Below are 14279 nucleotides of genomic sequence, written 5' to 3' on the forward strand. Positions count from 1 at the left end.
CCTCCCCTGCAGGCCTGGTTGCCCCCAACTGCCCTCCCCTGCAGGACTGGTCTCCACCAACTGCCCTCCCCTGCCGGCCATCTTTGACCACATGGGGGTGGCCATCTTGTGTGTTGGAGTGATGGTCAATTTGCATATTACCTCTTTATTATATAGGATTAACTCATAAATTAATTATGAGGACCTGACATTAGGAAAAGCATCTGTCTCTTACTTTGTTTTCCTTTTAACTAACCTCTGTGATGTGGTTTATAAAGTTCTTCACTGAGTAAGCAATTCTAGATTTTATGTCGCCAAAATAAAATATCCTTGCATGGCACAAACAAACCAAACAACACCATGTCTCACTTAATTCTCAAGACAAGGCCTCAGGTGGGTGTTGTGTCTATTTCACAAAACACACAGGTTGCCGGGTCCTGTAACTTGGGAGAGAAGAGTGAGCCGGAATGGAGCCTGGGTGTATCCAAACCCACAATTCCTGCCTCTGACCCCCACCCAGTCTCTAAGAAAGAAGATTAATACTATCTTCCAAGTTAGTGTCACCAACAGGGAGAAAGACTTCTTAAAACTTCACAGCCCAGGCTGCACGAAAGGCTCTACCTCGTGCTTCTATGGCTGCACAGGATTCTACTACGTGCGGCTCTCCCATCAGTAAGTTATTATGGGACCATGTATAAAGCAGTGGAGTTGCGTTCCTACCTCATTCCTTACACACCAAAATGAATGGAACAGTAGTAAAGACTTAAGAAGAAAAATCTTTAACAAACAGGTGAATATTATTAAAATCTTAAAGTGAAGAAGGCTTTCCTAAATGGGACATGTAACACAAGAAACTTTAAGGTAAAAATCCAGTAAACCTGATCACATGAAAATTTATAAAAAATTTTATTATGTAAAAGAGCAAGCAAACAAATTTTTAACACATATTTCTAACACATTAGCACAAACATGCAAAAGGCTCTTATAAAAAAATAAGAACAGAATGAAAATCCCATCCGAAATATGGGTAAATCACATGGAAGGTTAAAGGAATAGAAACAACCAAATAAAACATGAAATATATGCAACAAAAATTGAGGAAATAAACTATTAAAAAAGGAATACTTTAGATTTCCCCCACTAATCATCAAAGGTTAAAGAATGTTGGCAAAGGCATAGAAAAATAGACATTCTTCACTCATTCAAAAAAGTTACATATGTGCTAGGACTAGCAGTGAACAAGATACTCAAGGTATCTGCCTTCAAGAAGTTATATTCCAGACTTGGCTGGGTGGCTGGCTCATTGGTTTGAGCAACGTCCTGAACACCAAAAAGGTTGCTGGTTTGATCCCCAGGTGAGGTACCTACAGGAGGCAACCAATTGATGTTTCCCTCTCTTTCTCCCCCGGCCCCCTTTCTTTCTAAAAATCAATTAAAAAGCATATCCTGGAGGAGGGGGGGGATTAAAAAAATTTTATATTCTAGGCAGGTAGAGATGGGGAATAGATAATAAGGGAAAATGAAATAAACAATTACTCATAGTTATTGTTCATAAAATCACAAATCGGCACAATGTGATTACAGGGCAATATGGCAGCATCTACCAAAATGTTGTGCTGGCAATTCTAACTGTAGATATTTCACTCCTGCTTAAGCGCAAAGCTGTGGGCACAAAGACACTCACTGGGGTGCTAGGTGTGCTGTCGCTGCTCAGGAGGACCAGTGACACAGCAGCCAGGCCAAGGCTCCTCACGTGACCAGCAAGGATCGGCTTCGGCTTGTTTCTGTAATGCACCCACGTGGAGGGTATTTTGTTGGACAAAAAAAAAGCAAGTTGCTACACAGTATATATCATATGACCCCATTTCTCTTAAAAAGAGGCTCGCACATTTCTATAAGTATCTGTGTGTGAGTGTCTATAAAGTTGATATATGTAGTTATGTATGCCTTACAATTAGACATCCACGGGTTAATGCATGACTAAGAAAAATCTCGGAAGTGAGGTTACAAGCAGCTTTCTGGGGCACAAGTTTGTGTACTAGCTGGCTATTCTGTTTACAGTAAGCATGTGCTACTTTTATACTTCGGGGGAAACAATAAGGGAGGAAGCATTTGTAAAAAGGTAACGTATTTAAGGGTCACTCAGTTTACTCCGTTTGTATCCCAAACTTCAGGGTAAAAATTAATCTGCAGAGAAAACTTCAGCTATGGAGAAAGGATGAAGTGACTCATCCCTTGCCTCATTCCTTAAATCCAAAGTCCCTGGTGTGATTGGGGAGGAGAAAAAATATAACTATGTACTTATTTGCCAGACATTCATTAATCACTTAATTCTCAAGGCAACACACAAAATGAAATCGTCCCAATTCCAGATAAATGAACACTCCTAGAGATTAAGTGATTTCCCCAGAGCAGAAGCTGGTAAAAAAACAAAAAAAAAGCTGCCATTCTGTCTGGGTTCTAAGCAGGAAGACGGCCTGGCCACTCCTCCAGTCACTGTGGCGGAGAGACTGAGGTGGAGTGGAGCCTGATGATGTTTTTCTTCAAGGAGGCACTTTCTACCCCTCCACTCCTTCCCGGTCCTCTCCCCCCAAGTTCCTTCCACAAGCCTCAGAGCCGCACCCCCCAGGGAAGTGCCCAGCACAGAGTCCGCCCATCAGGAGCCCTAAAAAAAGTGGCCAGAAGACGGTGCTTCTCCTTCCAGAACTCCCACGTCACAGCTCAGCCACTGCCAGGCTTGCGGGGTGTGAGCGGAAGGGGAACCTGAGGAAGGGGGACTGACGGCACCTCTCTCAGCCTGCCATCTGTAAATGGGAATGCGCAAAACATTTGGGGAGAATAACTTCAATGAAAAATTAAAAAGTGCTCTGTAAATTCTGAAGTGCTAAACAAAGTGTCCCCTTAAAGGCATGTGGTCTCCGCATAAAGCTCTACTTGGCCAAGGTGCCGACGTAAAGGAATCCTTGACACAAAAGCTCACATGGTTTAGGAGTCACTGTGCTCTCTGTAATCGGTTTTAAAGATGGTATTTTAACACCCTGCACAGGCTATGTCTCCGCCAGTTTATGTCTGTCGTCTGGTTGTAGCGAATGAAGAGCAAAGCTCAGCGGCCTTCCTGCCTATAATCTGTCCGAAGAAATGAAGAGCAAACGGGAAAGCTCAGCGGCCTTCCTGCCTATAATCTGTCCGAAGGAGTTCTAGGACCAACGCTTTCCAAGTCCCAATTTGATGACCCTAATCCGAAATAGGATTGGGGTGAACACGTGTCCACTTTAAGCGCTTTCCAAGTCCCAATTTGATGATCCTGTTAACTTCCGAAATAGGATTGGGGTGAACACGTGTCCACTTTAATGGCTAATATGTGAACGCTTACTATGTGCCCTACACCTTTCCATTGTCCTACATGTATTTACTCACTTTATGCACATAGTAGCACCTACTTTGCAGGAATTTTCTCTCCCCTGTTTTACAGATGAGGAACTAGAGAAACTGACAGGTGAAGTGACTTGCCAAAGTGGCTGCCCAATGGCCCAGACTCAGCAACGCAATTGGAGACCTTGGCCATCTGGTCTACCTCTCCATCCATATCATTCACTCTCCTCCTTGTGTTCCAATCCCTAGTTATCCTGAACTACTTAAGATTCTCTGGACAGACAGTGTGCTTAGCTGCACCACCACCACCCCAACCTATTCCTGCCTTTGCACATGGCTTTTCTCTCTTCTCACTGAACCACCCACTCCTTCCAATGAACAGGAAGTTTTCTTCCGTGAAGAAATGAAAGTAAGAATCCTACAGACTCATGATTATGTTAAGATTCAAGAGTTGTTGCTGTAGGAAATACACAAGCTTTCTCCATAACAAGCCATTTTTGCAAAGTTGTGTCTTATCTCAAAGCCAGAATGTACTACACAGATTGCCTAGGGTTCTTTTTCCTTTGTTTTCTGTGACCCCGCCCGCACCACCCACTTCATCCCCTCCCTCAGGGCCTGCCTTGGGGAAAGATCTGTCCACTGTGACCTTTGGCCACTGACAGAAGCTGATCGAGAAGTTTTTAGACCCACATTCAACAGCTGTCCACCCCTTTTCCTCAGGATCCCACTTCAGAGGAGAGGACATATTTGCAAACCATTTTCACCATCTCCAAAATTAGCCGCTGGGCTTGGCGATAGGAAATCCAATATGCCTTGCCCCAGCCACGCGAGGTCAGGGCACTGGTTGACAATGGTTGAAATGGCATTTTGATTTACAGATGCACCACCCTTTCCATGTTTCCAGAGAACATCAGACATTACAAGGCAGATGGCATGGGCTGGCCTCCTGGAAAGAGGGCAGCATCACGGAGCCAATGCAGGAAACATTAATCCTCATAGCAAACTTCCCAATTAACCAGAAAAGTTGTGTCAAAACTATTATTTAATGGAATCAATGCCTGTGTTGCATGACATAGATGTATAGGCTACTTTAAATAAGGTATGTTGAGCCCTGACCGGTTTGGCTCAGTGGATAGAGCGTCAGCCTACGGACTCAAGGGTCCCAGGTTCGATTCCAGTCAAGAGCATGTACCTTGGTTGCGGGCACATCCCCAGTGGGGAGTGTGCAGGAGGCAGCTGATAGATGTTTCTCTCTCATTGATGTTTCTAACTCTCTATCCCTCTCCCTTCCTCTCTGTAAAAAATCAACAAGATATATTTTTTAAAAAAATAAGGTATGTTGAAAAAGATGTCCAGTACAGCATAAGTGAGGATAGCAACAAAAGAAGAGAGAAATAAAATGGAATAAATCATGCCTAATTTCTAATTTTATGAATATTCATAGAGCACCTACTATCAAGCTGAATGTTGGGGATATAATGTTATAAAGCCCTCACAGAGCTTCATCCTATTATGGGAGACAGGCACTAAAATAATCACACTGTATATTTTCACCCAGCAGTCATGACAATATTGTCATAAATAATACACAAGGAAATAGTAAAATAATGTACAGACATAGTAAATGATGTTTAAGAGACTGTGAAAATGGCAGAAAATGTTAGTACAACAATCTATAATAATAAAAGTGTAATATGCAAATCAACCAAAGGACAGAACAGCAGAACGACCGTCTGGGCAACCTTTCAGATGACCACCCTATGACACGCACTGACAGCAGGGTGTGATGCAATTGGCTGGGGGGCCCCCGCCATCACCCCTCGATCACCCCGCAGTGGGAGGCCCAGGCCACCGGCTGGCAGGGTGATCCAATGGGGGTGGGGTGGGGAAGGGGGGGACTCCGCTGTGATCGATCATGGAGCCCCGGCTGGGTGGGTGGGGTCTCCCTTTGCGCGGCGATTGATCACGGAGCCCCGCGATCAATCGCCCCACAGAGGGAGGCTCAGGCCACCGACCAGCAACGCTGTGGCGGGTGTGGGGGGGCCAACCTGCAATCACCCCACAGAGGGAGGCCCAGGCCAGCCAAGTGATCACACCTCACGCCTGTTGCCCACAGAGGGAGGCAACTGGTGGTGGCGGGGGACGGGGGAGCAGCGCTGCATAGATGGCAAGCAGTGGCAGTGGTGAGGGCGGGGCCAGCTGCCTATGACTGGTGGCTGGGGACGGGGGAGCAGCGCTGCATAGATTGCAAGCAGTGGCAGTGGTGGGGGCAGGGCCAGCTGCCAGCAGGCAGCCGGGGGAAGGAAAGCCCCGATAGGCCTTGACTGCTGTCCAGGCCTAGGGACCCTATCCTAGGGGTCCTGGATTGCAAGAGGGCACAGGTCGGACTGAGGGACACACCCCCCATGCACAAATTTCATGCACTGAACCTCTAGTAGTATAATAAAAGCAAGAAACAATTTTATAAAGTATATGACCTCATAAATGTTAAAAAATAGTATAGAAAGAAGAGTAGTGGCTGTAAAATCCATCTATAAGAATAATTGAGAATGGCTAAGAAACGTTTTGAAAGGAACTTCTAGTCCCAAATAGGGAAATATTTATTTCAAGCTACAATAAATAGTTCAATGAGAAATGGTGTGAGAATCAATTAACCTCAGGGGTACAGGACAAATACCTATATAAGGGTCTGTTTCTAGACTAATACTTTAGAGAATGGTTTTGTAAATGTTTCAAAAGTGGCATTTTAAACCAGTAAGTAAAGGATAAACTAGGTAATAACTAATAGGTTATCTATTTAGAAAAATAAACTTAGACCTTTATATCACATTATAAATTCCAAATGCAGCATATTATAAATCTCACTGGTAAAGCTGGAAAAAAACATATATTTCATAGAGTAACTAGAGGTCTGGTGCACAACATTCATGCACTGGGGTTGGGGGTGGGGAGGGAGTCCCTCAGCCTGGCCTGCACCCTCTCGCAGTCCAGGACCCCTTGGGGGATGTCCACCTTAAGCCAGCAGGCGGACATCCCCCGAGGGGTCCTTAGCGCTGCATCAGAGTCGCCAGCCGTGAGCCCAGCTTCTGGCTGAGCAGCGCTCCCCCTGTGGAAGCGCACTGACCACTAGGAGGCAGCTCCTACGTTGGGTGTCTGCCCCCTGGTGGTCAGTGCATGTCATAGCGACCAGTCATTTTGCCATTTGGTCAATTTGCATATTAGCCTTTTATTATATAGGATAATTCAAGAGTAGGCCTTCCCTCCCCCGGCTGCCGGCACTGGCTTCCCTCTGGCACCCAGGACCCGGGCTTCCCTCACAGAAGGTCGTCCAGAAGGACATCCAGTCTAATTAGCATATTACACTTTTATTATTATAGACTAGAGACCCGATGCATGAAATTTGTGCAAGAGTAGGTCTTCCATGCCCTAGCTCAGTGGTCGGCAAACCGTGGCTCGTGAGCCATATGTGGCTCTTTGGCCCCTTGAGTGTGGCTCTCCCACAAAATACCACGTGCGGGCGCGCACATACAGTGCGAAGTTGACTTAAAATTTTAAGTAAAGTTTATTAAGTTAATTTTAGGGAACGTTGTGGAGTGAAAGAAGATGTAGTGTCGAGGATTGAGAAAGGTATGTTGAGATGGCATGATTGGTAAATGATTGAATTCTCTGGCATGAGTTATTCTCAGATGGAAGTTCTGATATCCATACTTTCCCCTTTTCTCCTTTTGCTTTTCTGTTCCAAGTCCGTCTGTATTCAGAGTTTAGTCTTTATCAGAAGGTTAGAGTCTGAGAATGTCCTCCTTTTATTAAATTTTTGATATCTAAATAAGTAATTAGAATTTTCAAGGCAATGGAGTAGAGGTTTGGGGAAACAAGAAGGCACTGAAAATTAATGTGCTCTTACCAGTTTGCAAATAGGCACCATAAGATAACTTTAAATGACTTGAAAGAAAGAATGTCTAGGTCATTAACATTTATCATTCATTTATTCTACAGTCACCAAATTTTGGTTGAATTTTCATCGTGTTCTAGATATTCTGGAGGACCTGGGATACAGTTGATAATTGCCCTACTAGAAATTACATTCAACTAGGAGATGAAGAGCTAAAATAAAAAAGCTCAACAATTTAATAGTTACAGGTTCTGATAAGTGTAAAAAGAATTCAACAAAGAGCAGTGGGTGATGAAACAGAGGTAGAAAGATTAAGGAAGGATTCTCTAGAGAGATTACACTTTAGCTGGGTGAGACCTGAAGCCTGAGAAGGAGCTAATCTTGTGAAGAGCTGGTTGAAGGGGCATTAGTGCACAAAATTCACGCAAGAATAGGCCTTTCCTCCCCCGGCTGCCGGCACCAGCTTTCATCGCAGCCTCGGCTTTGTCCAGGTCGTCCGGAAGGACGTCCAGTCTAACTAGCATATTATACTTTTATTATTATAGATAATTCAAAATATCATCAAATGACAAATTATTAAGTTTCAAAAAAATCCAAGGTTAAAATTTAAAAACCATTAAATGAAATTTATAAAACTGATTTGGGGTGGACAGGCATTCTATTTTATTCATAAAATAAAAAACATTTAAAAAGACAAAAAGTTGACAATAGACCTTTAAAATAAATTTCTACACAGAAAATTAAGAAACCATGACATATATATATCTCACACTATAAATATAGTTATCATACAAGAAAATAGTTCAAAGGCCAGCAACCAACAGGGAACACGTTTGCCATGTACAGCAGCTAGAAGGCTGATAGACTTCATATATGGTGTGTCTTACAATCCCCAAGATATAACAACCTGATAGGAAAAAGTGCAAAGGACAGAACAAAACTGATGGAGAAATAAAAAAGATCAAATATCCAATCATATTAGCAATGACAGAAATGCTAATTTAACATTAAATTCTATGCTTCACTAATCAGATGAAAAATGACAGTGCCCAATCCTGGGAGACAGTGAAATGCACCGCATGTAGATGGGTACAGTCTTCTGAGAAGGCACCGTGGTAAATGTATCAAAAGCCTTACTCAGACCCTCTGACTCGTAACCCTGATTCCACTTCTAAAGTCTGTATCTGGCACCCAGGACCCGGGCTTCCTTCCAGGAAGTAAACAAATAATCAACATTTCACACAAAGACAAGTGAAAACTGTGTCCTTACTGTGAAACTGGACAACAACCGTAAAATACAATACTGTGCAGCCAGCCCAAAAACCTAAGTTCTCAAAGCATGTCTAACGACATAAGAAATCCCACAAACAGTCCCGCAGGGTGACTCACCCCACGCACCAAAGGCTGAGGGTTGGATTCCCGGTCAGGGTACGTACCCAGGTTGAGGGTTCGATGCCTGGTCTGAGCATATATGGGAGACAACAGATGATGTCTCTCTCTCTCAAATCAATAAAAACATATCCTCGGTAAGTGGTCAGGGTACGTACACAGGTTGAGGGTTCGATGCCTGGTCTGGGCACATATGGGAGACAACAGATGATGTCTCTCTCTCAAATCAATAAAAACATATCCTCGGTAAGGATTTTTAAAAAAGGAAACGAAGTTCACAAATGGAGTAAAATAAGAAAACAGGGACCCATGTCTGTAGCAGGATCATAATTGTCAAAGACGCATGTCCAAATATGCAGAGACAAGGTCAGCAGTGGTTCTCAAGTATGATTGGAGATTTTGATTTTATTTTTCCTCCCATTTTCCTCCTTCTACTTTTCTAAATCGTCCAAAAAACTTAATGAACAGGTATTTTTAATCAGGAAAATGTCGCTTAAAAAATCCAAAGTAAACACACTAATTTCAAATTAACACAGGATGGTAAGACCATGCGGCAGCTCTTCTTCCCTCTCCTTTACCTTATCCGAGTTGAGCAAAGGATAAACTCTTAAAAATCCTGGTATGTTGACTGTCCAAAGTTGACTGATTAAAGGCGGAAGGTGGTGGAGAGAAGGTGGGGGAAGCAGGAGGCGGGTGTGCTGTGCAGGGCCTCAGCCCACTCACTCCTCAGCACCACAGGAAGGGCCAAGAATGAGAGCCGCCTCGGAGCGCGTGCTCTGTAAACTCCCTCCCAGGTCTTCTTGCTACATCCAGGCCAGACAGTGAAGCAGCTGCTCAGAGGTACACAAGCTGTGACCTTCTGTGGGAGAAAGGACAAAGGCGAGCCCTTCCCAAACAAGCGCAGATGCAGAGGAGCTGCCCCGAGGCCTCCGCACCGGCCGTCAGTGGCCACCACCTGGGCAGACGGAGCACAAACCTGAGGGCCTGAGCCAGGCGCCCGTGCTGACTGAGCGTGGCTTCACGGAGGCCACAGGGCTACCCACAGGGATAAGCATGTCCTTCCACGGGACACCTGCTAATCCTGCCTGGTCCCGGCCCGGACGCTGGCCAGTGCAGCTGTCAGGGAGCTGGCTCATCAGGTTGGACTTCCACCCCGGCTGGCTTCCCAAGGAGGAGTCCAAGTTCCACAGAAAGGAGCAGGCTGCTGAGGCGCACCGCTAGCACACCAGCTCCCCACAACCGCCACCCCAGAAACCACTGTGTTCCCTGCCCCTACAGCTCCCCCGCAACCGCCACCCCAGAAACCACTGTGTCCCCTGCCCCTATAGCTCCCCCGCAACCGCCACCCCAGAAACCACTGTGTCCCCTGCCCCTATAGCTCCCCGACAACCGCCACCCCAGAAACCGCTGTGTCTCCTGCCCCTACAGCTCCCCTGCAACCAGCCACCCCAGAAACCGCTGTGTCCACTGCCCCTATAGCTCCCCCGCAACCAGCCACCCCAGAAACCGCTGTGTCCCCTGCCCCTCTGCTCTACCCATGTAAAACTGAGGGGCAATTAACCTACTTAGGTGACCCAGGAAGGATGCAGTAAACACATACATACAATCACAGAGAAACCACAAAAATGCCACCGTCAGAACACTGATCCACGCGTCCTGATAAAGGGAGCCAGACATCACAGAGAAGCCACTGTCATCTCAGGCGCTCACACACTTTCATTCCTTTAAACGTCACAAAATTAAACTTCCCGTTCACACATGGAAACACGGAGGCTCGGAGAAAAAGAAAAGGCAGCTCAAAGTCACAGAGTAGGAAATTCGGACCTTGGAATTGGAACTCCAGGGCCCATGCCATTTCTCTCAGGACACAGGAGACGTCCTGATCCTGTCGCCACAGAGGTCTCCTGTCTGGCCCTGTGGGATCAGCCCCACGCTGCGTTAGGACAGGGCCAGTCTTCCCGCCGCTGCCGGCTGCAGCTCCGGACCCAGGACAGAGACAGTCTACCCAACAGCTTAATCTTGGTCCAGGAAAGGACATCAGCCGAGGTCACAGTAACCGGTAATTATAACAATGGCTGCAATCACTAAGCATCTGCCCTGTGGAGGGCCTGCCCTAGGAATGTTACCCATATTTGGCCTGAGTAACAACAGAGTTGATGTGTCCATTTTTCAGATGAAAACACAGAGGCTCCACAAAGTCTCACAGCAGGAAATGGAATCAATCAGATACCACAGCCTCCTTCCTAACCTCCACCTCTCCTGCTGTAACAAGATAATGAAACCCAAATCGGTGGTTTCGGTCAACGCCCCCTCCTCTGGGCAGTCTGCCCAGCCCCCGAACCCGCCCTGGCCCAGGGCTCCACCACTACCTTGGTTGAGGTAGGTCAGTGTCTCTTCATGCAGCTTCACAGCTGGGGACGTGGCAGCACACAGCACGTACTGCAGGGGTGGCAGGCGGGCCTCATTCTCGGGGGACAGCTGGGGCTCCTCCTGCTTGAAGATGGGCAGCGCGAGCACATCACTGCAACACACAGAGGGAGAGGTCAGGAGCAGAGCCCCTTTGCAATGACAGCCACGCTGGGAGAAGTGGATGCAGACCACGTTCTCAAGGGCAGCCCAGCAAAGCACAGGGCCGAGAGCTGGGTCAGCTTCTGCACCTCACAGCGCAAATACTTTCTGAAAGAGCAAACCAACCTGAGATGACTCTACTTTCTCTCAATGACCCGCAGGAGATTTATTCAATCAAATCATTAATGAGGAAAAAAATGCAAAGTCATCTAATACTGCAAATTACAGAAATCTCTGTGACAATGGGACTCCCAGCAATGGAGTGAACCTTAGATGCCATTTGGTTTCCACCCATAAGAAAGACATTACAAAGTCTTGCTTTTAGAATATAACTCTAGATAAATATTTTAATTGCTTAAATAAACTATTGTTTTTATTGGCCACTTCTCAGAATAATACAACCCTGTCCTTGGGGCTCTGAAAATACAGAAACTGCTGAGACATCCCCTCACCCTTTAAAAATAAAAAGGACAGTTGGCCCATAACCCCTACGTTAAGGGTCATGCTAGTACCTCCTAAATGCGAAGCAAGAAGGAAGGACCTTGATTTCAATTCAGTTTTCTTATCCAAACGGGAAATGGGAAGATGCTCAAGGATTCTTTTGCTCCACTTCTGAGCCAAAATCCTTGCCATACCCCAAAAAATCAGCCCCACATCAGCCTATGCCTGGAGAACCTGTTTCTAGATGTATTTTTAAATGCCCTTGCAAACTGGAAAGAAATCCTTGAGAACACGAGTGACCTGTGGGCAGACCTGTTTAAGGCCTCCACATTATGAGCAGCACAGGAACAGGTGCCAGAAAAGTGCCAGTGCCCTTATCTTGATAACCCCTCCACCCCCCCACCCCCCACCCGTGTGCAGGGCTCTGAATCAGATTCCCTGGGCCCGCTGCGCTGTATAAACAGCAGTCACTGGTACACTCTGTTCCTCATACAGCACAATAAACGCATGTCTCTAAAACACAACCCAGCACACACCCAACAATGTCTAACAATTCTCAGAAGGAAAGTCAGGCTTGGAGCACCTGGAGTGCGGCCCGCGGTCCGCACCCTCCTCTCCAGGCGGGCGGCCCAAGTGGTGTCTAGGAACAGAGGAAGAGCAGCAGGCCTGCTCACCTGGGGATCGCACAATTTCATGTTCGCACAAACCATGGAAGTTAATAATCCATGGGCCGCTGCCTTCAAACACAACAAGGGGGCGGGGGTGCAGGGGTAAGAACCATCTCTCAACAGTAACTCGTTTCAAGCCTGGCATCCTTATTTGCCAAGGAATAAAGTCACGGGAACACCAAACAGAAAAGGCGAAGAAGGAGTCAAGGCCACTGCCTGGTAAAGTCAAACCACTTGTCGTCTGCAGTGAGGAGACAGCCAAACATAAAACAGGAAAGCCCAGGAAAAAGACAAGACCCTCACTCCAGAGTTGGGGGGACGAGGGAATATTCACGACCCCTCACCTTGGCCTTCACTGAGGTCAACTTCTACAAAGTGAAAACCCCAGCTTCCAAAAGTGAAATTTTTAAAAAAGGGCAGGGCCCCAGCCGATTTGGCTCAGTGCATAGAGTGTCAGCCATCTGACTGAAGGGTCCCAGGTTCCATTCCGATCAAGGGCACATACCTTGGTTGCAGGCTCGATCCCTGGCCCGGGTCGGGGCATGTGTGGGAGGCAACCTACCGGTGTATTTCTCTCACATCGATGTTTCTCGTTCTCTTCCCCACCCTTCCACTCTCTCTTAAAAAACCAATGGAAAAATATACTCGGGTGAGGATTAACAAAAAAAATTAAAAATGGCATGGATATGGCTGGTGTGCTCAGTGGTCAGAGCGTCAGCCTGTGCACTGAAGGGTCCTGGGTTCAATTCCCCGTCAAGGACACTACCTGGGTTGCAGGTTCAATCCCTGACCACCGTAGGGGCGCATGCAGGAGGCAACCAATCAGTGTCCCACATCCATGTTTCTCTCTCTCCCTCCCTCTCTTCCTTCCATTCTCTCTAAAAAATCAATAGAAAAAAAATCCTCAGGATTAACAAAAAAAATTTTTTTAAAGGGGGCATAGACCAAATGCTTCTTTATCCATGGACCCAAAATGACCCCAGAAATCAATACGGCTTTATAGCTCCTTTCACCCAATTCCCCCCACCCCACCCCTGCCCCAATACCAAAATCCTAAAAGGTACCTCAGGTACCCCAAAGACAAATTTCCATCTCAGTAGCAGAGGCACCTCCCATGCACAGGGAATTATTCCGTAATGGGATGACATTTTAGGTATCCGGGAAGATTTAAATACACTCACCCTCCATTCAAGGTCACCTTCAAAATCATTTTTAAGGTATGGCACATGCTTAACGGCCACAAACTAAAACTCGGGCAAAACTATGCCTAAAGCTGCATCATGCAGTAATAAAAAAAAATGCTGTAACGTTTTGTAAGTGAATGGGCGCTTACTCTTCGCCAGGGATGAACATCCGCCAGGGGCTGCACAAGTCCCCCAGAGCGGCTTCTCTGGTGACACCACAAGGTTGCGGACACAGCAGTCAGTCCTTCATTAAGACCCCAGACTCATGCCATCTCCTATTACTCTGGCCATGAGTAAAACCAGCAGACATCAACTCAGCCATTCCTTCGCCTTCTAGAAGGGGTGTCTACAAGGAGGGCTATTGGACCAATGTCTGTCAGAAACAGATTCACAAATAAATCTGCATGGAAACTTCGAGGGAGAAAAAAGAAAGAAAAAGACCCTCTCGGTGGCTCTCACTGTGGGGCCTCACTGCTCACGTTCTCTGCTCCCGCACCAAGTCCCGTTTGGGTTTAAACCCGGTACTTTCATAAACTGTGACCAGGATGGAAACAAGACTGGCTAAAGCTGGTTCGGGCAAGTTCGGAAAATGAAATGACTGCACAACAGTGGTCAACAGTCCTCCCGGGAGGGACGCTGACGGGGTCCCACTGCCTGGGGACAGAGGAGAACTCCGCGCACAGGCAGGACTGACTTCCCTTTGAAGAGCACAAGTCAAAGAAGGAAGATTCCCTCAAGGCCAGAGACCGGCGGGCCTCGGGCGAACGCGCGCAAGGCCACCTGCAG

The 14279-nt window shown here is 46.6% G+C and overlaps 1 protein-coding gene across 1 annotated transcript in view; it reads right to left on the bottom strand.

Moving 5' to 3' along the window:
• Window positions 1–12336, bottom strand: part of TFCP2L1 (transcription factor CP2-like 1) — a 53618-nt gene extending 41282 nt beyond the window's left edge. The window contains exons 1-2 of the mRNA XM_014547890.1: window positions 12225–12336; window positions 11002–11283 (exon numbers count right to left, since the gene is read on the bottom strand). Coding sequence (XP_014403376.1) covers window positions 11002–11283; window positions 12225–12336 — 394 coding nt within the window. The remainder of the gene's footprint in view (window positions 1–11001; window positions 11284–12224) is intronic.
• Window positions 12337–14279: the final 1943 nt, after the last annotated feature.

The sequence above is a fragment of the Myotis brandtii genome, unplaced genomic scaffold, assembly GCF_000412655.1.
Source record: "Myotis brandtii unplaced genomic scaffold, ASM41265v1 scaffold488, whole genome shotgun sequence".
Lineage (NCBI taxonomy): Eukaryota > Metazoa > Chordata > Mammalia > Chiroptera > Vespertilionidae > Myotis > Myotis brandtii.